At 44.2% G+C, this 24,947-nt stretch overlaps 1 protein-coding gene across 8 annotated transcripts in view; it reads right to left on the minus strand.

The window, feature by feature from the left end:
• FMNL3 (formin like 3) overlaps window positions 1-15,724 on the minus strand; it is a 52,474-nt gene extending 36,750 nt beyond the window's left edge. For 5 of the 8 annotated variants that reach the window (XM_070271331.1, XM_023643500.2, XM_070271330.1 and 2 more), the window contains exon 1: window positions 15,333-15,710. In XM_070271331.1, coding sequence (XP_070127432.1) covers window positions 15,333-15,458 — 126 coding nt within the window. In that variant the 5' untranslated portion in view covers window positions 15,459-15,710. Of the gene's footprint in view, window positions 1-15,332 lie in introns of all 8 variants that reach the window. The other 3 variants (XM_070271332.1, XM_023643498.2, XM_023643501.2) reach the window with 2 other exon arrangements.
• Window positions 15,725-24,947: the final 9,223 nt, after the last annotated feature.

Consider the following 24,947-nt stretch of genomic DNA (forward strand, 5'->3'; position numbering starts at 1 on the left):
CTATGCCAGACACTGTCCTAGACCATTTACATATGTTATTTATTCTCACAAAATCCCTAGAAGCCAAGGATTTTTATCCTGATTATACAGATAAAGAAACTGAGGCTTGAGGAGGTTAAGGCACTGGCCCAAGGTCATAGAGCTAATAAATGGCAGAGTCAGGATTCAAATCCAAATCCACTAAGCCCCAGAGCTCTTGCAATAGGCCTGGCTGAGCACATGGTCACAGGTAGCAGGAATCTCAGCTTTCCCTATAGCTTCTCAGGCCAGGACTCTTATTCCTCCTCCAGCCAAGAACACCCAGAGTGACTTCAGGAAATCTTGAGAGAACCAGGTTTGAGGAGCCCTAGAAAGACAAGGATCTACTTACAGTTAATCAGCACCCTGCCCAGCCCTGCAGACAGTTCTGACAAGTGGAGCCGGGAAGAGGCAACCACAGGCTCTGACTGGGGCCCACCTGGGGCGAGGAACCAGCAGGGCCCCCAGAGGACCACTGATCTGACCCCTGCCCAGACTGGCTGTGCGGCCATAGGGAGCCTCCTCTTCGGAGACACGCTGGAGAGCTGGGATCCAGAGTCCAAGGAAAGTTGCCCTTCCCTATTTCACTCTTCTCTTGTACCTCAATCCCAAAAATTGCCTTGCCACCTTATCTAAAATATCGTCTCCATTACTCTATCCCCTTACTTTCTTTCTCTCATGGCACTTACCCTAGCTAACATTATATACCTGTATATTTGTTTATGGTTCTCCCCAACAAGAGAACTCTATGGGGCAGGTCTGGCTCTTTTGTTCACTATCGTATTGCTTATGGCTAAAATACAGAGTAAACACTCACTAAATTTCTGTTGAATGAATAAACAAGTGATCACACAAACATTTTTAAAACTCTACTTGCATCCTGATGGGCTACATGAAAAGCAAGACTGAATAATTCCTGCTTCCCAGAAGCCCCATCAAACCTGTTGTTGGACCCTAACGTCCCTTCCAAATATCTCCCTAAAGTCCCTCACAGCTCACCCCCAGGCCCACAAACCCTAACCCACCCCAGAGCAGGTACTAAAGGGAGAAAATGGAGCAGCGCCTAGGGAGGAGACACATTTCTCCTCCAGTTAAATACAGCCCAGGACCTCTGCAAATTAAAAGCTCCCTCTTTACTGAATCCACTCAGCTTTAGTTATAGGTCGCACTTTTTATTTTTGTAACCAGCCAACCCACCAAATTATAGGCTCAGGCCACCGGTAGGCACGCCAAACACTGGGGCAGCCTAGCAGAGGCACTGCCCTATCCGGCCTGAGGATGGGTGCAGGAGCGAGGGCTGAGCACTAGTCAAACCTGAAAGGGCAGAGGGCACGATTGCTCTACAGGACAGGGTCGAGCGAGGAGCCCGGTCTCACTCAGGCCAACATGCTGCCCAGAAGGAAGCCAGATTCCACGGCTCTCCACACAGCAGCCACAGTGAACTCTTAACCTTATAAAACAGATCAGGTACTACAACTAATATCCAAACTCCTTACGAAGGCCGACAAGGTCCCCGTAACCTGGGCCCTGCTCACCTCTGTTCTGCCTTCTCTGACCTCTGTTAAGCATCCTTGTCAATCAATCTGGCATTCCTTTAGTTCCTCAAATGTGGAAAGTTCTTCCCTACCCCAAGGTTTGCACAGGTTGTTCTCTCTTCCTAGAAAACCCTTCCCCTAGATCTTTACAGGTGGCTATGAAGATGGATCTAGGTGAGCGGGTTTGCAAGACTGGAGTAGAGAGACCACCAAGGAGTCTATTACAACAGAACAGGAAAGAGATGAGGACTACCACAGCAGCGGCAGTACATATGGAGAGAAGGTGAGAGGAGTAAGTAGCAGCCTAGGGTGACTCCCAGGTGTCTGGCCTGGGTGACTAGCTGGGAGAGGGTGCTATCCTCCTGCACCCCCTAACCCCCCCACCCCAATACAGTGTGCACGAAAACACTAGCAGGTAGTAAGTAGCTCACAAACACTGGACACTTACTATGCAATGAGATGCATTTATTGAGCACCTACCATGAACAAGGCATTGTTAATAATAAAAATTATTTAGTACAAGACAACATTTCACCCTAAAGGAAGGCAAGATAGATTTGACAAAGGAAAGGATTAGCCCAAAACTTGGTGACTAGAAAGGGAAGCTTCTACATTTTTGGACTTTTGCAGTTCAGGGGTGACAGGTGGGATCATCTTCCATCTAGTTTTACTTAAACAAAATTATTCTGATTCTCTAACCTGTAAGGATTGAGCATTTATTTCTCATATATTTCAATCATTCAACTTAACAAGCAAACCCATGAACGGCCAGGAACCACTTACCAACTAATCTCTATTCCTGGTTGAAAGGCTGAGCAGGAAGGCCTCCAAAGCCCTTTCTAACAACCAGGGGCTCTTCAGACAAAACTCTGTGAACTGACCACGCATCCTGATCCGAGCTCACCTCACCTCCTACAGCTAGGATCCTCTATCCCAGCAGGCAGGGCTCCAGGCTGCCCCTCACATAGCTGGCTTATTCTTCCTCGTTAATCCCCTCGCCTACTGCTCTGGCCTACAGCAGCCTCTTCCATCCTGATCAACATCTGTCACCTTCAAGACCTGACTTAAAGTCCGTGTCCTCCTTAGAGCACTGGCTGATCAGCACTCCTACGGCTTGCTGGTCCTTCCATAACTCTCCAATCCTTCCGTGCTTGTAGCTGCGTGGCCCTCATCATCTCACAATCTTCATCTGGTCTCCACACAAACATGTGATTGGGCAAAACAAATAGTATCTCCGTGTTATAGATAAAACAACTGAGGCAAAGAGAGCCTCACAGACAGAGCACACACACTTGTTTTAATTCTCTAGTTGTTCAAAGTACAGTTCTAAATATATATTTTGTCTCTCTAACTTAGAGTGCATTGTCTTCTATTTCTTTGATATTCTCCAAAGCACTCAGGAAAGTCCTCTGTAAACAGCAGGCATCTAAGACATATTTCCTTAAGAAATCAAGAAAGGAAGGAAAATGAAATGAAAGCAGAAAGTCTCTCACAGACTCTCTGTGAATGTCTCTGTGTCTCTGTGAGACATCTCTGGCTTTCCTTTAGAGGCCTTGGTTATGCTCTCTCCTAACAACCTGTTCTTTGCCTCCCAAGAACTTAGCATAATTGGCAATTAAATATTTATTTGTTTAAGATCTGTCGTGCCCTCTAAACTCCGTGAACGCAGAGGTGATATTTGTTTTTTCACCACTGTAGACCCAGTGGTATCACCAGCACACAGTAAGTCAAAAAACAAATAAATAAATACTTGTTGAATAGCAAGTGTTCTAGTGGGATAGTTGGAATTCAAGCCCAAGTCTGGCTGACTCCAGACCCCAAATCTTCCTATCACACCTCTTAGCAAAAGAAGACTTGTTCTGGAACTTCCCTATATTCTGCTGTAATCCACACAATTCCCTTCAAAGCAGTACTGAAGTCAAGGGGGGCTGGCCCTGGAAAGAGAAGGAGACTACAGTTAAGGACGTGGGCTTTGGAGTCAGACTGCTTAGATTCAAATCCTGACTTCACCACCTGCTGACTGTGTGAACCTAGGTGAGCTATTTAACCTAACCCTCTGTTTCCTCATCTATAAAATGGAGATAATAATAACTACTTCACAGAGTTGTGATGATTAAATGAGATAATATGCGTAAAAGCTTTGCATTGTACCTGGCATACCACTGGCACTCAATTAATGTTAGCTATTAAAGTGATTAGCTATTGTGTCTGGGAGACAAGAATCTAGAGAACTCAGCTTCCACAGGGGTCAGAGTTGCTGAACTGCCCTCACCTTGAGAAGCTGAGCTGCACTGAGGCCCAGAGCTCATGTTTATTCTCTTTGCTGACTTCACCTGCTACAGCTCTGCTAAGGCTGAAGATGCATCTTCCACTGGCCTGGAAATGAAAGAGGCTAAAAATATACAACGTGGCTATGTCTAGGGGACCAAGACTGCCTACATTTAAGAATTTAAAATACAGCCTCAGGGCAGAAGAGCATCTCTTAGGATTCTTTCTACTACGAAAACTAATGCCGGGCTCGGCACAGGGCAGGGAATGGGCTGTTGTCAGTTGCTGACCCCACTGATGTCCTTTCTCCCTCTTGCTCTGTTCTTTCGGCTCAGTGCAGAAAGTGAGAGGAGCTTTCTTTTTTGCAATAAAAGTTGAGTCCTCCGCCTCTATTTTGATTCCTTTTTCCCTTAAAGGAGAGAGAAATACATGGGTACAGATTGTAAAAAAATTCAACCAACTCAAAACCTTATAGAAGAAAAAATGAGTCACTGTCCAGCCCCTAACCCGATCCATTTCCCTCCATCGGTCGCCACAGTTAACAGCTTGGTATTGACTCTTCCAGGTCTTTTTTCTATACATTTGTATACAAACATATACGGCCTTACAAAGCATTATAGTCTTCCTTTAATTGCCTTTTAAAATGATTATATTTATAGATACACACACACACAGATCTTGGAGACCCCCATCAGCCACAGACGTTTACTGAGTGCCTCCCCCGTTCCAGGTATTTGGCTGTACAGTGGTAAGCATACATAGACTCCCCACACTTAGGGAGTCAACAGTCTGGGAAGACAGATAATAAGCAAGTAATCAAACAAATTCAAAATAGAAAATAATGCAAAAGAAATGAGTAGGATGCTAAGATAGAGAATAATAAGTGAGGGAGGCCTCTCTGAGAGGTGGCATTTTAAAAACTGAAACCTTGAGTATAAGCTGGATTGAGCCACTCGAAGATCCAGGGAAAGGGTATTCCAGGAGAGGAAAAGGCTTGTGTAAAGGCCCTGTGACAGAAAGGAGCTTGTCCTGAGCTGAAAGAAGGCTAATGTGGAGTTTGGTAATCAGGAGGGTAAGTAAGGTTAGAAGTTAGCAGGAGCCAAATAATGCAATCTTAAGGGCCAAGGCCAGGAGTTTTAGCCAGAAGAATGATGCTATTTGACTTATATTTTAAATTTGGCTGCTATGTTGAGAATGGATGGGAGGATGGAGGAAGGGGCAGTAGAGGAAGTTGGGAGGCTAGTTGGTTGGACATAACACAAGTGAGAACTGAGACTGGCTTGGACTAAGGCAGTAGCAGTAGAGATAGAGAGAATGCGTAGATGTCAGACATATTTTTGGAGATGGAATCTGCAGGGCTTGCTGATAGATTGGGTACTGGGAAGAGAAAAGGAAAAATTAAGGATAACTTCCATTATTTATTTGCCTTGAATAACCAGATGAATGGAAGAGAAATAGATTTGGGAAGGAAACAGACAATCAAGTTATTCCCAGGTTTTTACTGTTAAACAATGCAGCCCTGAGAATCTCTTCTATGTACTTTCACACACATTTGTAAATAGTTCTGTAGGTTAGTTTCTGGAAGTGAGATGGCCAAGTTAAAGGGTATGCACATTTGAAATTCATAGAGCCTATAAAATGCCTTCTAAAATGTCTGTACCAAATTACCCTACCATTAATAGTGTATTAACATACCACTAAAGACAACCATGAACACTGTCAATCTTTAAAATTCTGCCCAGATGATTACTATAAAAAGTGTCTCATTTAAATGTCCATTTCCTTAATTTCTAGTGAGGTTAGAATTTTTTTCTTTTCTTTAACTTTTAGTTATATAACTAACACATAATTACATTCTTCTTGTAAAAAATAGCACATGGTATAAAGCTGAATTCCTTTTGACTCTCCTGTTCCCATTATGATTCCCGCCCTGCATCCTAGAGGTAACCATTGTTATTAGTTTTATTTGTATCCTTCTAGAAATTTCTCTATACATTTTTAAACCTATATATATATAATCAAGAATTAAGCATCTTTTAGAAGTTCTATTTCCAGCAGTCCTTTTAGAATGAACAAAAAATCTAAATGGAAATTTTTGCTTAAGGCCTCTCTAAGTAAGTGACATTTAAGCTGAGACTTTCTCCACGTTAGTTAGCCCCTCTGAGCCCCGGTTTTATCACCTGTAAAATGGAAGTGAAATAACTGTCTTACAGAGTTATTGTCAAGTTTAATGAGATAATACACATAAAAGCACATGGCATATACCCAACAAAGGTGAATTCTCTTTCCTTAACCTACACAAGTTAAATCCAGGCATTTGGTGGAGACCAGAAACAGAGCCATTCCTATAAGGATCAGATGGGAAACTCCACCCAGAAAAAAACAACATTTTTAACCTTATCCTGAAAAAAACTTTCTTTCTTTTAAAGATTTTATTTTTTTCCTTTTTCTTCCCAAAGCCCCCCAGTACAGAGTTGTATATTCTTCATTATGGGTCCTTCTAGTTGTGGCATGTGGGATGCTGCCTCAGCGTGGCTTGATGAGCGGTGCCATGTCTGCACCCAGGATTCGAACCAATGAAACACTGGGCCGCCTGCAGCGGAGCGCACAAACTTAACCATTTGGCCACGGGGCCAGCCCCCTGAAAAAAACTTTTTGATAACAAATAAGACACCCAAAAGATCCAAATTTTTCTTCAAAAATTTTAGTATGAAATATTCTGAGCACTCACAAAAAGTATAGGTCTTTTTTTTTTTTCTTTCTTTAAGGTAGAAAGCAGGAAGATTTAAGCATAGCAGTAACTGCTCGAGACTGGATGTTCACAGTCCCCTCTCAGACACACCCTGGGAAGCCAGCTGCCTGGATATTCCCGAGACCTTAGGCCTGTGGCGGGGCGGAGTTGTAGCTTTAGGCAGGTAGTACCTCCAAACACAGGATATGACCTAACCTTTGGGCCTCACGGGAAGGATGCCAGTGGTTCCCCTGGCTTGTCAAAGTACATCCTGTCATCCCTACCTGAATGTTCTTGGAGGTTGAGGGTCTAGCTCAAAGGGGCAGAACCCACCGCAAAGTGTCCTTAATCAAAGTTAAATCAAAATGTCCAAGGGCCAGGATATCTCCCTCTCAATGGGAGTGAGCCAAGTTTCAACAAGCTTTCTTTTCTGGAATCACCAACAGAGGCACCATTTTATCTGAACTGATAACCAGGGCTCCTTCTCCTTACAAAATATCAAGAGTACTGTTTGTATCAAGGAGCTCCTGCAGTAGCTTCTCCTCACCCAGCTCTCCCTTCCCATTCCTCTAGGCTCAAAGCCAGCGATTTCCTAGCTGATCCAAGAATGGACTTTAAACCCCCAAAATACTATGTGTGCACATGTATGCATGGAGGGAAGGAGAATTAGGGTCACAGGTTTAACCAGATTTTCAAAAGGGTCTGCTACCGAGAAGATTCAGAAGCATTGTTGAAAGATCTCTCAAACATATTCCCAACCTAAAAGAACATGCCCTGGCTTGAGGAGCTAACTGGGCGTAGGTAATGATCAGCAGTGATGTATGTATACCCCAAATTGCTCCTTGGTAAGTTTTAGGGGACAGCCCACAGTACAGAGGGAATCAGGCCTTAAACCTACAAAGAGGTAATAAAAAGAGGTCCAGCTCTTGCCTGAACGTATGATAGGAAATGGGAAAAGCAAGAAAGCACCAAAAACTATGGCTCCGCCTTCACTTTTACTGCCCTTGAAGCTTCATCCCCAACTGGGACACAGGAGATCAGAGGCACAGATCAGTAGATGATAATTCTCAGCAGAGGTGCTATCAGCCTTGCGGGCAGGATCTTTTTTATTGTGTAGGGCTGACCCAAACCCTGTAGGATGGTTAACATCCCCAGCTCTCCAGCACTAAGAGCTAGTAGCATCACCCAGTCAGTGTGATAACCAAAATATCCTCACTTGTTTCCAAAAACTCTCCCCTGAGACATTACCTCCCCAGTTGAAAATCACTTCCATTTATGGGGATGGAGGTGGTGGTGTAGGTTATGCATATGGCCACAAACATTTATTTGTAGAACCTTTATAGATTGCAAAGTATTTTCATGGTTTTGTCTACTTTAAACATCCCTGAAACCCTGGAAGGTAGGTATTATCATCACCCATCTCATAAAGGAGGAAATTGGCTCAAAAAAGTTATAGGTTTTGCCCAAGGTCATTCAGCTGGGGAAAAAAAAAAAAGAGGCTATAAAGCTGGATCAGAACCCAAGCCTTCTGATTCCAAAACTGATGCCCTTTCTTTCAAAACATCCCTAGCCAGAGAGTCTGAAACCAAGCACTTCCAGTGGGAACGCAGATTTTTTTTAAGCTTTCATGGGAAACACTGTGAAAATCTAGGGATTGGCTCCCCAGGAAGGAAGCTGGTTAAAAATGAGCAGAAACTAACTTTGATCTAAGCTGTAGGTGGTTCTTAAAACAGGATAACCACCTCCTAACATACTCAAATGCCGGGTTTATCCCCAGCTCTTACCTAGAGAGGGGCTGAGCAACTGGAGGAGGGCTATGACATTCTCTAGTCTAGATCTGAGTAGAAAAAGCGAGTAGGGGAGGAAAAGAATACACGTGCTTCCTGTTAATGTTTTTAAAGACTCAGAGGCAAGAGCACCAGCCCAACTCCAATCCTGGCAATAACCCTGGGTGAGGGTAGAAAGGTGGTAAAAGAGATGAAGAGGGGACAGGGGAAGAGATGAGGACAAGAATTGAACATCCTGGGTATACAACAGCCTAAACCCTTCCTCCACTGGCAAAATTTGTCATATAAATAATTCTGCTAGCCCCTTGTGGTTCTGAACATTATTTAGAACACCTTTCAAGGACCTCAAAGTACTTTATAAACTGAGAAGAGTATGCATATTGGTAAAACCGGGAGTAGGGGGAAACTGCTCCCCAAAAATCCTATCCAGTCCTCCCCTATTCAACAAACTACAAACCCACAACTTTGTTGTGAGATGATGGAAGACAGAAAGGGCAAGAGGATTCTGAAAGATGAGAAGTAGAGAGGAGGGTGGGAGGCAAAGACAACCAGAGTATCTCAAGGACAGACAGCCAGCCTGACACATCTTTCTTGGGGGACTCATTCTCCCATGTGGAAGGAAAACAAGGTATAAAGATATGGCTCTGCCAAGGGAGGCAAAAGAGAGACCGGAAATGGGAACTCAGGAATTCCAGCTGCCCAGTTCATCTCTATTCTGGAATCCACTTCTCTTCTTCAGGGACGATAGTCTTAAAACCCTTAAGTTCTCATCTGGTGCTATTCAAAGGGGGCGCCCTAAACTACCCCAGTGAGGAGCAGGGGGTGAGGGGGCTGTGTGGAGACAGCACCCTCTCTTATCTGCAAAGAAAAAGGTCCTTCCTCTTCTCTGAAGTGCATTTCCGAACTGGAATGAACCCCAGGCCTTTCCCCGTCACTGCTTCAGCTCAGCTCAGACTTGGGAGAAATGTTCCCCCAGAATGGAGGTGACCAGCCTAGTCGACCAGATAACATGCTGACTTCAGGCAGCCAGCGCTGCTGTCTCCTGGGCCCACTACAGTCAGTTCTGGGGCAGATACTTTGGTCTTGACCACAAAGCCGGGGCCCTGGCTCCGACCAGCCTTCCCAGGCGACCTCAGGGGAGGATCTGTGGTCTCATTTCCTTTCCACCTTGGCTTCTTTTTTCACTTCATTGAAGATTAGCTATTTCCACCACGACCAGTTCCTGTTCTCACCAGCTGTAGCGGTTGTTTCCCCACAGACAAAACTATGAAGCACTAGTGTGGCTGCCACCTGGACTGTCCCAGCTGCGGGAACAGACCCAATCAGTCCTGAGCTAAAGTGCTTTCTCATCCCAGATAAGACAGCAGGGAGAAGAAATGAAGGGCAGGAAGCAATTCCAAGAACTCCACAGTGGATATACTGGTGTCCATTTTATTATTATTTTAATCTTACATATTCTCTTTCACATGAGAAAACTATAATGGAAAAGTGTGGGAAATGTACATATTATTTATTGCACAGAGATATGTATATAATAAATCCAAAAGAGAGCAAAGGTCACAAACAAAAGATGGCCAAAACACTTACGATGAAATGTTGAAAGAAATGCAAAGTAAAACACAATACCATATCTCACTAATTAAACTGGCAAAGATTTTTAAAAAGTTAAACCATTTGGTAATGGTTAGCTTTTAGAGAAAAGGAGACATTCACACTACCAGCGGAAAAGCCAACTGGTACAACTTTTTTAGAAGGTATATTTCTTAAGGGCCTTTAAAAAGTATATACCCTTTGACCCAAGAATTCTAATTCTAGTAATTTATCCTAAGGAAATAATCAGAAATGCACACAAATATTTATGCACAGGATATTCATTGCAGTGTTATTTATAGTACCAAAAAAGAGAGAGAGAAATACAAGGTACTAATAAAATACTATATTACGGAGTAGTATGCAGCTATGAAATCATGATACTGTAGAATATTTAAACGAATGAGAAAATGCTTAAAATAGTAAAATAAAAATCAGTTTACAAAACAATATGCACAGTATGACTCTGTTAAATATATGCAAGTACATCAAAATGTTAATAGTGGATGGTGAGATTATAGGTGATTTTAATTCTCTTCTCTATACTTTTCTATATATTTTATGCTTTTTATATTTTTAACTTCCAAGTTTGCCTAATAAACGTATTATTTTCATAATCAGGAGAAAAGAAGCTATTCTCAACCCTCTTCGCTCCCTTTAAGGATACTCACATGCATTAATCTCTTTTTTAAAAAACCATTTGGAAATACGTATGTAGGACCTTAAAAACATTATATCCTACAGCCTAGCAAGTTCAATTTTGAGTTTCTATTCTAAGGAAAACTCTAAATATTGAAAAGGCTTTGTACAACAAGATGTTCATCATTACATTGTTTATGACGGCACACAGAAGCAAACAACCTGAATACCCAACAATAGAGGGACAGCTAAGTAAACAACGGTACATTCCCTTGATGGACCTTTGTACAAGCATTTGAAAGTGTTTACAATGACCAGCCTGGGAAAACTAATGAAATAACAGCAGCCAAAAAAAGCCAAACTGGATAAATATATATATATATATACACCAATATCACAACACTGTACAAAACCCTAAGCAGAGAAAAAAATATGAAAGGTTATAAAACACACTGGCTCCATTTGGTACAGGAACTAGAGAAAATATGGATGTTTTTCTTCAATCTAAATTTTCAATCTTTTCTTCTTTCTAAATTGCCCATGCTTTTTTTTAGAGAGTGAGTATTATTTCAAGAGAAAAAACAAAAAAACCCTGAATCTCCCTCTAAGCAATGAAAACATTCCCAAATGACAAGGAGTCCACTCCATTGGTCCCATCCTCCCGCAACACACACATACTTCTGCAAGTCTAAGGGAGGGTCATACGGGAAGGTCAAGTTATGAGGCTCCTCTCTGTGGCCTAGGGTCTTCTCAGTGGGATCTCTGAATAAGGGGGGTTCCTCTGACCAGCTGCTGTTAAGGGCCCTTTCCCTCCCCCAAGTCCTATTCCAGCCTGAACTAATTCACCACAATCCCCAGGGCTGGGAAAAAAATTTCCACCATGGCGATTTGGAACTTGATATTTAGTCCAAGTTTTTCCCAGCCCCTTTCTGCATCAAAGGAGACCACTCAAAGCCTCTTAGACAACTAGCACCCAGGGCAGCTTAGCTCCCACATCAGGGCTACACTTACAGCAAAACCCCAAGTCATCAGTCATCACTAGGGAAATGTGAAAGGCAGAGCCACGGCAGGGACAGCCTGTCACACAACCCACCCTCAGGCCCTGAGAGCCTCCTCCCAAGGGATATCCAGGGCTTTTTCTGGTGTCAAAACCTTTAGACTCCGTTTCAAGTCTGTAATAAGTCAGCAAAGAGAAAAATCAGGGTACAAACACAGCAAAAGCAGATAGCTATCCTTTCAAAGCCATCAAAGCCCTCTGCCTCCCCTCTCTAAGGAAACACCAGTACTGGCCAGAATACTAGCTTCTGAGCAACTAAGTGCAGGTAGAAGTCTAGTTGGGACCAAAACACAGACAAGGACTTCATCAGAACAGAGATTGGCTCTCATTCTGGCAGTAATAAAGAGGACCTCCAATAACTGCCCATCCCTAAACTTCTCGATACTCAATAGAATAGGGACTGCTGCTCAGACAGGGGAGAAAAAGAAGGATCCCAAGAAAATTGCATAATACAGCAGCTTCACAACTATTTTCATATCAGGGCACACCTATATTTGTACAGGACACAGGATAAATGGTGGAAGCTAATCCCAGCCAGAGGGGACTGATCTGGGACCTTAGCTGCCCCCAGGGATGAGGGGATCAATATCCCAGCACACCAATAAGGAAGCCCTGGATTAGGGCGCTGGGCTGGGTTAGGACTCTTGGCATCAATGTCCTGCACAGATAACCTCATGGCTTCAGACTTTGAGTTCTCCAACCTCGGCTGACAGGCTATGGGTCAGATCATGTGTCTGTACCAGAAAGCTGGGAGCCTGTGGTCTTGACTCAGCAATGATACAACTTCCCCAGCCAGGGTGCTTTTCAGGGGGGTTTCCATAGATACACTGGCATTGGGGAAGCCCTCCATCTGACAGCAGCAGGCATATCCTGAGACTGGCTATACAGAATGGGGTAATGGGTTTCACTAGATTTCTCAACCGAAAATCCCTTTTTGGGAATACAACTGATCTCAGATCTGAGTCACTGCTGAGAGCTACAAATTTAAAAGCTACCATTTACTGAGTACATAGCAGATGCCAGACTCTGCTAAGTACTTGACTTCTAGTTTCATTAAATTCACACAACAACCTCATGTGGCAAATACTATTATCATCCCCATTTATAAGAGGAAATTGGGACTCAAAGTAACTTGCTGGAGGTCAAACACTTTTCTAATTGGCGACATGGAGGAGCCAGTATTCGAGCCCACACTGACTTGAAAGTCCATGTGCTTAACCAGGACACTAGCATGTCAGCTCAACAAACCCCCAAATAGCTTTTTCATAAACCAAACCAATCACAGAGAAGCTGACAATCTGGGAAAGAAAATAGTGAAAAAGGAGCAACTCATCTGACTCTTTTACACAATCAAGAAAAGAAGAAAGTCTATATTGAGTACCTACTGGGTGAGAGGCACCTTACATACATGGCTCACCTAATTCTCAAAATCCCACCAGGATGGGAATTATTAGCCCCATTTTACAGATGAGGAAATCTAGGCTCAGAGAGGTTAAGACAATTGCCAAGACAGAACCCTTGCTTTTTCTACTACACTATGCTTCTCCTGACTGTTCAGGAAATACACCTGAGCCTGTTCCAGGGTCAAACATCCAACAGCTAGTACTGTTCCCAAAGGACAGTAGGAAGGTCATGTTTCAGGAGCAGAGGAAAGAGGGATCTTTAGGAGCCCCCAGAGAAGAACTCAAGTGCCCATGAAAGCCTGATTTCCCTGTGTTGGACAACTGAGGTAGAATCCCCTCCTCCCCTAAGATGGCTAACTAGCCCTGGCCTGCCCTGTTCCAACCCCACCATCAGCAGCAGCTCAGGCACACAGACACAAGACCAAAACAAAAGCCACGAGGAAACAAATCAAAACTTTATACAGAAAAGAAAACTTGCAAGTGGGTGGTCTGGTCCCCAGCTTGACCTAGGCTCTCTGGGTGCTTGGCTAGTAATCAGGACACCATGTGCATTTTGTGACTATTAAGCCACCATTTTGCCAACTAAACAAACTTGTCAACCAAGCTCTGACGAGGACATGATCAACTCTGGTTCTGAGCTCTCACAACAAACGGGCTGGCAAGCCCTAGCTAAGGCAGCCCCCCACCCAGTCCACCTCAGACCATCTCTGTCCAATTTCTGTAGCCACCTCAAGCCAACTCGATGGGGGTTTTCACACCCCCACTGGAGTGCAGATTCCCTCCCACTCTTTTCCCCAACAGTTGAGCTCTTGTTCTCCAGGGCACCAAGTCCCAGGCTTTCCTCCTCAGCCTCAGAGTTGGCCACAGCACATTCGTAATCACTGACTCACCCCATCCCCCTGAGGAGGCTGAGGGAAACGCAGAGGGCCACAGGATGTGTGGCCCAGATCCCTGTGGCCCTTCACAGAGCTGGTGGGCAGAGAGGTGCCAGTAACACTGCTTCCCCCTTGGAATCCCATGGACCCTCTCAGATCTGGCTATGATGCCAGGGGGCCGATGTCAGACTCTCCACCACGAAAGAGGCCAGGATCTCTAGACAGCTCCACTGATGCCAACAGATCTAATCTCCCTATTCCACGGCAGATGAAATCCAATAAGGCTGCTAAGTCCACAACTTATCCCTCCTCATGGTAAAGGCAAAGGTGGCCCTTCAGGCCATCCCATCAATAACAGCAGCCTTAACACTGACTCTTAGAGAGTTCTTTAAGGAACTGGAAACTATTTCCCCAAGTTTCTCAAAGATTTACCTCTGTTAGCAAATGTTCTATCACCTAGTTCACTTTCTTACTCTAAAACTTCATCTTTAGCTCCAACATAATTCTCTGGCTCCATCCCAGCGATACCAGCCCAGATCCTCTCTATCCACAGAGCCACTGACATCAATGTCCAATTCTCACACCAAAGGAGAATCCCAAAGTCAGTTCTAAAAACTCATCTACACAGATCATTTGGGAACCTACAGAAAGACTAAAAAGAAGCACAGGCAAAGAACACAAACCAGCCCCTAGGACTTAACATAAAAAGCGGGGGGAAAAAAGCAGGAGGGATGGTTTGTGTATTGTTTCAATTGGAAAAATACACTAGAGAAATGGTTTATCCACATGTTCAGCCCTTTTAGGCAATTCCACTATAACTTTGCAGGATGCCTGCAGGCTGTTCTGAAAATAAGTACTGTAGAATGGCATCACTCTTTATTCCACCCTCTTCAAGAGCTGCCAGCCCCCTCCCCATTCCCCCTTCTCTCTCCCAAACATCTGGTCCGGGCTAGGAGTGGGACCCACTCCCTGGAAAGCCTCCATGTTAACATGAGAGGCGGTCTCCCCACTTAGAGAACCCTGACTTAAGCTGAGGAGTGGGCCGGCCCTGAGCCTCTGAATTCCCCCGCACCAGCCAGAGGCTTAGGAATGAGAATTCTGGGGACCCGGGGAGACTTGCCGGGGAAATGGGGATAAGTGAGAAGGGCAGCAGAAGGCGGAGAGAGGAAGAAGAAGGCTGGATCCCGGGGCGGTCCCGGCCTGGGGACCCCTCCTCCTAAGTGTCCAGCGGTTGAGGCGTCGGTCGAGAGGACCCCGACCGGGCTGTCGGGGCTGCTCAGGGGTTCCCGGGGAGGCACTGGGGGCCGAGGTCTGTCGGGGTCTCTGAGTAAAGGGGTGAGCGGGACCGGAGAACCCGGGCAAAGTCCCACCTGGGGCGCTGGGACCTGGGGGGCGGCAGGAGGGGGAGGGGACTGGGCTCAGCTCTCACCAGCACCAGGGCGAACCTCTCTTCCAGCTCACAGGGCTCAGGCATCGGCATCTTGCCGGGCGGCGGCAGCAGCGAGACGGAGGGCGGCTCGCCCGGGCCCCCCTCAGCGCTCTCCAGGTTGCCCATCGCGGCGGGGCCCCCTCGGGGGCCTCAGCCCCCCACCTCCACGCCCGGGGGCCTTGGGCTCGGCCTCTGGGATCCGGCTCCTCCCTCAGAGCCCGCTCCCCTAGTCCGGACTCCTCGGCCCAGGCGGGGCGCGGGGGGCTCCTCGGGGTCCCACAGGCGGCGGCGCAGGGGACAGCGGCACGAAACGACCCGCACGGCGGCCACAGCTCTCGCTCACACCCGCCGCCTAGCCGCGCTCGGCGCGCCGCCCCGGCGCTGCCCCTCCCCGCCCCCCGCGCTCTTTCCCTTCCCCCCCCGACCTCGCTTCCTCCCACCCACTCCAGCCCGGACTCCGGCTTCCCCCGCGAGCGCCGACTGCAGCCCGCGCGCCGCGCGCCCCATTCATGCAGGCCCCGCCTTCCGCCAGAGGCCTCCCGGGCGGCCCGCCGCGCCCCCGCCTGCTCCGGATTGACGGCCACGCCTGCCAATCACAGTGCCTCCCGCCCCCCGGCGGCCTCGCGCCTGGCGCTTGGCGCGCCCTGGCGGACCCGGTGGGCATCTAATTACCGTGGCTGCTGAGGGTGTGAGGTGTGCGCTTGGACACCCGGAAAATGGACCTGGCTTCGAGTCACAGCACCCCATTTCCTTTCAGGGAACGACTACTCTCTTGCTCTCAGTCCACGTAGAGCTGAACTTCACCAGCATTCCAGGGGGCCGCATGACCCAGGACTGACCAGTCACCGCATTTTCTTGCTCTACCTTCAGAGACTGTTTTAGGGATTGACGCTTGACCTAGGTCCAGAGTATGACTCATTTCTAAGGCTTTCACTGGAACAATCAGGAAAGAGACACTCTCTTTCCATTAGGGCTGCTGAATTGTTAGAATAAATCTGGAGCTGCTGGTGGTCATCATACCATCACCCATCACACCTCAAGCCTGCTTGAAAATGAAGCCAATTCAGAGGAAAGCAAAGCAACGAGATAGAGACGGAGTTCTAGCAACATGCTGAGAGCCGGAATCCAACCATGTTTGAGATTATCACCTTGACTTTTCATTCGTTTATTCAACAAATATTTACTGAAAAGCTGATTATATGTCAGATACTGTTTTAAGTATTGAAGATACATCTGTGGATGGATGAAAAGGCACACAACTTGCCCTCTTGGAATTTACATTCTGGGTAGGTAAAGAGGTAGACAATAAACTAAATAAGTAAAATGTACAGATGTTAGTGATCAGTGTTAATAAAAATAAATCTGAAAGGGGATAGAGGTGGGAAGGAGGTTAAAATTTTAAATAGGACAATCAGAGAAGCCCTCACTAATAAGATAATATTTGAATAAAGATCTGAAGAAAGTGAAGGAGTAAGCCATGTAGATATCTGGGGGAAGAATGATCCTGACAGAGGGAACAGCAAGTGCATACTATGCCTAATGTGTTAGAGGAACAGCAAGGAGGCCAGTGTGACTAGAATGCAACGGGCAAGGAAGAGAGTAGTAAAAGATGAGGTCAGAAGGGTAACCAGAAGCCACTGTGCAGGGCATTGTAGGCTATTGTAAGGACTTTGGCTTTTCTCTAAGTAGGATAAGTAGCCTTTGGAGGATTTTGAGTGGAGTGACATGACATGATCTAATGCATTTTAAAGGATCATTCTGGCTCTTGCATTGAAAACAACCTGAATAGAGGCATGGGCAGAGAGACAAGTTAGGAGGCTATGACAATAATACAGGTGAGAGATGATGGTTGTTTAGAGCAGAGTAGTAGCTGTACAGGTAAAAGAAATGGTCAGAATCTTGATGGATTTGAAAGTAGAGCCAATACAAATTGCTTGACAGTTTGAATGTCGAGGGTGAATGAAAGATAACTCCAAAGTATTTGACCTGAGCAGCTTGGAGGGTGGAGTTTTCATGAACTGAAATGGAAGAAGATTGTGGGAGGAGTAGATTTGGTGAGAGAGAGCCAGAAAGGGAAGATCAGGAACAGGATTTGGGACTTGTTGAGTTTGATTTGCTGATTGGACATCCAAGTAGAGGTAGCTACTAGGCAATTGGATAGATATGACACTGGAGATCCAGGCTGGCAATATCAATTTGGAACTCATCAGCGTATCTGTGCTGTTTAAATCTGGTAAATTCTACTTTTTTGTAAGTCAGTGTGAGTGGAGTTTCTATTGTTTACAACCAAAAAGAGGAGTCCCTGTCTTTCCAGACCATTGAAACTCTCTCCTGAGAAGCTCAGCCTCTTCCAATCAGTTGGACAAATCAGTCAACTCACATTTTAGCCCTCTTTTCCTTCCCCCCACCCCACCCCAAACACACACTTTCCCAACTGCTGTAGCAGATTCTTCTAGGGCAGAGAAGTTATAACATGACTGCAGACTTCTACTAGACAAAAAATTGAATATTCAAGAGGGTAAATAATTCATTAGTCATTTATTGCAGATGCTCAAAGAACATCTAGTAGAAAGAAGAGACTTGATAAGACAGTAAACAGCAGTGTATTCACCCTTGTGTGGTCTCTTGGTCCCAAATCTTTTATTTTTGGTTTTGCTTGACCACCAGATTTACATACTCTAGGGTCTTCTGGAATCTGCTAGATTACTACTTTCATTGTTAACTTCCTGCTTATCTACCTTTAAAGCTTTCTTACTTTATACAGGATAAAGCCAAAACTGAATCTGATATTCCTTGATCTGTATCATCTTCAAATGCATCTTCAATCTACTTTTCCTATCTTGCTTGGCTTTGGTATTTCATGAACACTTTGCTTCAGCTGGAAAGGTCCGTCTCCAAACAGTAGTTGTGCATTCTTATGTCTTCAGCTTTGCTCCATGTGATAGACAGAAAAATGGCTCCCCAAAGTACCCACATCCTAATCCCTAGAACCTGTGAATATGTTATTTTGCATGGCAAAGGGACTTTGCAGATGTGATTAAGTTAAGGATCTTGAGATAGGAAGATTATCCTGAATTATCTGGGTGGGCCCAATGTAATCACAAGGGTCCTTATAAGAGGGAGACAGAGGGTCAGAATAAGAGAAGATGTGACAGCAGAAGCAGAGGTTGGAGTGATGCAGGGCCACAAGCCAAAGAATGCAGAAGCCTCTAAAAACTGGAAAAGGCAAGGAAGTAGATTGTCCCCTGGAGGCTCTAGAAGGAACACGGTCCTGCTAACACTTGACGTTCAGCCCTGTAAGATCTATTTTCAGACTTCTAACCTCTAGAACTGTAAGATAATAAATCTGTGTTGTTTTAAGTTTGTGGTAATTTGTTAGAGCAGCAATAGGAAATGAAGTCACTTCTCCTGTGTCCCTGATCTGGATTTCTGCTTTCTTCTACATGGCCTATTCAAATCCTACCCAGGCTCAGCATGATTTTTAGTTTTTAACAAAATGCAACAACATTTATTGGATGCCTATCACGTGCAAAGCATCTTGTGGCTAGATACCAGCAGATAAAGAATGTAAGATACAAAGATGACTAAGAGAACCTCCTCAACTTCAAAAGAGCTCCAGTTTGGGGCATGGGAGGTAAGATAGAGCAGAGGTGGAGTATGTTCCAAGTTTGAAGGCACCAGATAGGATCGTTGGTGTTATATTGGTGAGTAGCAGCTTTTAAATCCCATCCTGGAATTCTCCCAGATTTAAATGATCATGACTCTCATTTTCTCTACTTTTCATTTGGAACTTACTTCAACAACATTTACTGATAGTCTATTACATTGCAAGGCACCATGCTAGGTGCAGTGGAGGATACTCAGATACATAACTTGTGGTTCCTCTACTGCCTTTTGTTGTTTAATTTTTTTGTGTATCTCTTGTCTAGACTGTGTGCTTTTTTGTTTGTTTATTTAAGACATATGTATCGAGTACCTCCTTTGTTTCAAGTACAAAGGAAAGCTCAATGATGAATAAAATCTTTCTTTCAGGTGCTCACAATCTAGTAGAAAAGACTCTCAAAATAATGTTTACAAAACAGTTGATAAGTCTTGTAACAGAGGAGTGGACGAAGTGTTGCCGAGAGAACTGAGGAGCGAGCTGTAAAGGAAGGCTTCAGGGAGTAGATGACACTTGAGAAGGATCAATAGATGTGCCAGAAGAAAAAGTGAGACAGTGTGATGAGAAGGTGATGGAAGTAGGGGTGATCAGGAAGGGGAACAGGCATTTCAGGAAGGAGGAACAGTACAGGCAGAAATGGAGAACTGTGAAAGAGCATGGAATTTCTGAGCAACAGTAAGAAGTTCAGTGAGGCTGAAGCATAGGGCATGTGGTGGGAGGATGGGAGACAAAGCTAGAAAGGCAAGTTGAATCAAGTTCAAGAGGAGTCTGCCTCTCAGCTGAGGAGTTTGCCCGTTATGCTGTAGATAGTTTTGTGTCCTGGACAGTTTTTAAGGATGCTCTTTGGAAAGATTCCTTTAGCAGCCTTTGAGAATACAGAAAGGTATGCAGAGATGGTATAGAAAAGATAAGGGCCAGAACCAAATCAAGGCAGGGGGTGATGAGGAGAAATAAAGTTAGGGGGAAGATTACATCAGTCTGCAAGGGCTGCCATAATAAATACCACAGACTGGGTGTCTTAAACAACAGAAATTTATTTTCTCACAGTCCTGGAGGCTAGAAGTCCGAGATCAAGGTGTCATCAGGGTTGCTCTCTAGTGAGACTTCTCTTCCTGTCTTGTAGATGGCCACCTTCTCACTGTGCCCTCACATGACCTTTCCTCTGTACACATGCAGAGAGAGAGAGGGCTCTACTGTCTCTTCCTCTTCTTATAAGGACAACAGTCCTATCAGATTAGGGCCCCATCTTTATGACCTCCTTTAACTTTAATTACCTCCTTGAAGGCCCTATCACCAAATACAGTCACATTGGGGGTTTGGGCCTCAACATATGAATTTGGGGAGGACACAATTCAGTCTACAACAGATATACCTGAGATAGAATCAAAAAGACTTACTTACTATTAGATAATTGTGAATAATATTTTTACAGTGATTTATCATTTATAATATTTTTCTCACATTCATTATCTGATTTGACCTTTACAACACTGTAAAAGTAAAATATTAGCATTATCCTCATTATACAGATGAGTAAACAGACTAAAAGGAGGTAAATAATATGTCCAAGGGCATATAGCTAGTAAGTGGTGACCGTGACACTGAACCTGCCTTGGACTCAGAATCCCATGCCGTTCTGATTCCCTTGTGAGAAGTGAGGGTGTAAAGGAGACTGAAAAATTGAGGTCAGCTCAAGGATGCCTTACCCTTAGTCTCTAGTGAAGCCCAGAAGCTCTCAGGTCAATTGCTTCCACCTCCTAACTCAAAACACTTTCAACCTCCTGCCTCCACCTGTGCCCTCCCCACCCAAGAAGCTTCTACATTATCCGTAGCCCCCTCCTCTACTGTCTTTAGAAACATACATCTCCTCTTTCCTGGGAAGATGTGTGTGTGTGGTGGGGGGGGAATGTGAACACAGATATTTAAAATTTTTTCTTAATAATTTGCCCTATTACAGATAGAATGTTCTTCCCTTCTTCTTTGCTGACTAATTCCTACTCATCTACTAAAACCAAACTTACAGGTCACCTCTTTCATGACTTCTCTAGGTTTGATTGAGAACATGTCTGTGAGCACATAGCATCACATTATGAATCATCAGATTGTGTAAACTCCTTCAGGGCAGATAGTATCTAGCAATAGCACCCACTTCATGTCTGTTACCTGCTCATTGAACAGATGAGTGACTTCATACATTGTCACATTCTTCCCACACAATAAGAGTCCTTTTATTCTTTATCATTCCTCCCAGATACAATCTATCTGCTTGTATCACTCAGGGTTCTATGCAAGAAACAAAAACCCCTCCCAGTATTGTAAGGACACAAGGACATAGGTGCTTACAAAAATCAATCAGAAAGTCTCAAGAAACCATGAATGACCTCCAGAACATGGTAGACACACTCTACCAGAGAAACTGCTACCTCTGCCACAGTCAGGGAGGGTGGGGTAACTGGAAGTCTCCAGTAATGACCGGAGTTAAGAATAAGTGGCTACAACTGTGATCCAGGGCCCTGGAAGCTATGATCAGAACATTGCTGCTGCTACACTCTGATGCAACTACCTCTCAATATTTGCAATGCTAGAGACATCACTGAATCACTGCTATAGAAATATATCACACCTCCATGACCTTGCTTGCAAGGAGAAATAGCCAAAGTAGCAATACAACAGCCTTTTTCTCACTTCTGCCTTCTAAATCTCACCCAAGTACGTCTGACTGGCTGCAAGGTATTCTTAGAAACATAATCCTTAGTTTTTCAGCCTGTGCAGTATAGGAGAACACGCTGGAAGGAGATGGGAATATATGCTGAGTGCTAATTAACCATATCGACCACTATGCTTGTCTGAAAATCCACCAGATGCCTTATCATCTGCAATGGGGTCTCTTCCTCCTCCTCCAGTGCCCACCCTGATGGCTGGGTTCATCTCTGGTCTTGGTGCCTTTAATCTGCTCCTTCAGGGAACAATTTGCCCTTTTCTGTGACCTGGGTGAGGCAAAATTTCTTAGTTGTAATTCCAAAAGCACAGCCATAAAAGAACATATTGATATATTGGACTTCATCAAAGTTTAAAACTAATGCTCCTTGAAAGGCAATGTTAAGAGAATTAAAAACAAGCCACAAACTAGGAGAAAAGATTAGAAATGACATATCTGACATAGGACTCGTATCCAGAATGTATAAATAGCTCAAAAATCAATAATAAGAAAACAAACAGCCCAATTAAAAAAATAGACAAAAGATTTGAGCAGATCATTCACCAAAGAATATGTATGGATGATAAATAAGCACATGAAGATAGTCAACATCATTAGTCATTAGGGAAATGCAAATTAAAACCACAGTGAGATACTACTACACATCTAAAATTAAAAAGTCTGATCTGAGTGTTGGTGAGAATATGGAGAAACTGGAACTTTTATATACTGCTGGTGGGAGTGTAAAATGGTACAACCACTTTGGAAAATAGTTTGGTAGTTTCTTAAAAAGTTAAACATACACCTACCATATGATCCAGTCATTCTACTCCTAGATATTTACCCCAAAGAAACGGAAAAATGTATGGGCACACAAAGACTTGTATACAAATTTCTTAGGACTTTATTTATAATAGTGAAAAACTGGAAACAATCCCAAAGTTCATCATCAGATGAATAGATAAACAAATTATGGTAATCCCTACAATGGGATACTTCTCAGGAATAAAAAGAAATAAACTATGATACTACGGTGATGGATGAATCTCAACTAATTATGCTGAATAAAAGAGTACATACTTTATGATTCCACTTACATAAAATTTGAGAAAATTCAAACTAATATATAGTGACAGAAAGCAAATAAATTGTTGCCTAGGGATAGGGGAGGGTGAAGGCAGGAAAGATTGCAAAGGAGCATGAGGACGTTTGGGGGGATAATAGATGTGTTCATTATCTTGATTATGATGATGGTTTCATGTCAAAACTCATGAAATTGTATAAATATATGTAGTTTATTATATGTCAGTTACACCTAAATAAAGTTATTAAACAACTAAAGTAAAGCAGAGACATTTAGACTGGGAAAAAAATCCCCACCCTCCTTGTATGTATTCACTTAGGTGATTATTTGATGTCTGTCTTCCCCACTAGAATGATAACTCTGTGAAGGCGGGGGCGGGGGGGCCTATTTGCACAAATGCTTCTCTAATGTTTAACATAGAATCTGGTGCATATTAGGGACTTAGCACATATTTGTTAAAGAAAGAAAAGAGAAAAGAGTCGAGAATAACTCTAAATTTTAACCCTGAGTAAAAGAGAAAATGTGTTACTATTGATAGACATGGAGGAATCAGGAGGAAAGGCAGAGATGGAGCAATCAGAGAAGGTGAAGGAGAGCCAGGTCGTGCTATGCCAGGGAAGCCGAAAGAAGTAGTTTCAAAGAGGAGAAAGATTAGAAAAAGGCCATTTGGGTTTTTGGATTTATCAGTTAGAAGGCATTGGTGCTTCAAATAAAGTGATTTCAGACAGAAGCCAGGTTGTTTTTCCCTCCCCCAATCTTCCCCATACACAAAACACAAAACTTCCCCGGACAGTAAAAGTATCCATTTACTTTGCTCCATCCTCACAAGTTACCCCTCTAGTCCAAGCCCTCATCCTCTCTCACTTGTTCTACCCCAATAGCTTATCTCCTTTCTCAGATGCCACTTTTGTTCTCTTACAATCCATTTGCCACAAATCAGCTAGAATGATTGTTTTAAAACACTCATCAGGTCACGTGCCTAGTTCTTCCATGGAATCTTCTTGTCATTATTTCCCCTCTTTATTCCAATGGTTAGCACCCCTAGTGTGCTCAAGCTGTGAACTCTCAAGCTTTGTCACATTGTCATCTGGAATCAGGAAAGAAAATTGATCAAGGATATTAGTTATATATTTCTGCCTAACAAACTACCCCCAAACTTTGAGGCTTGAAACAAACAAACAAAACACATTTTTTAAATTTTTTAAAAATTTTTTCAGTAAGGAAGATTCGCCCTGAGCTAAAATCTGTTGCCAATCTTCCTCTTTTTTTTTTTTTTTTTCCTTAAGGAAGATGAGTCCTGAGCTAACATCCATGCCAATCTTCCTCTATTTTGTGTATGGGATGCCTCCACAGCATGGCTGGTGAGTGGAGCAGGTGCATGGTGGATCCAAGCCTGAGAACCGAGACCTCCAAAGCAGAGCATGCAGAGCTTTAACCACATGGCCATGGGGCTGGCTCCACAAAAAACGTTTATTATCTTACACAATTTCTAAGTCAGGAATCTGAGAGAGGCTTAGCTGGGTGCTTCTGGCTCAGGGGCTCTCATGAGGTTACAACAAAGCTATTGGCTGGGACCCCATTCATCCGAAGGCTTGGCTTCTTTTAAGATGCCTCACTTACACAGCTATTGTCAGGATGCCTCAGTTCCTTGCTGGTTGTTGGTAAAACACCTCAGTTCCTTACTACCTTGTCTTTCCACTGGCCTGCTTGAGTGTCCTCCTGACACGGCAGTTGGCCGTGAGTGATCCAAGAGAGAGAGCAGAGGAAGCTGTAATACTTTTTCTGACCTAGTCTCCCTGGACTTTATCACTTCCATTTTTTGTGTTTATTAGAGACAATTCATTAAGTTCAGCTCACACTGAAGGGAAGGAGAATTAGGCTCTACCTCTTGAAGAGAGGAGTCTCAAATAATTTGTGGATATTTTAAAACCATCACCATGAGGCAAGGAAAAAAAAGGTGTGTTCAGGGCTGGCCTGGTGGCGCAGCGGTTAAGTGCCCACGTTCTGCTTCGGCAGCCCAGGGTTCACCGGTTTGGATCCCGGGTGCAGACATGGCACCGCTTGGCACACCATGCTGTGGCAGGCGTCCCACATATAAAGTAGAGGAAGATGGGCATGGATGTTAGCTCAGGGCCAGTCTTCCTCAGCGAAAAGAGGAGGATTGGCAGCAGT

Source organism: Equus caballus, chromosome 6, assembly GCF_041296265.1.
Source record: "Equus caballus isolate H_3958 breed thoroughbred chromosome 6, TB-T2T, whole genome shotgun sequence".
NCBI lineage: Eukaryota > Metazoa > Chordata > Mammalia > Perissodactyla > Equidae > Equus > Equus caballus.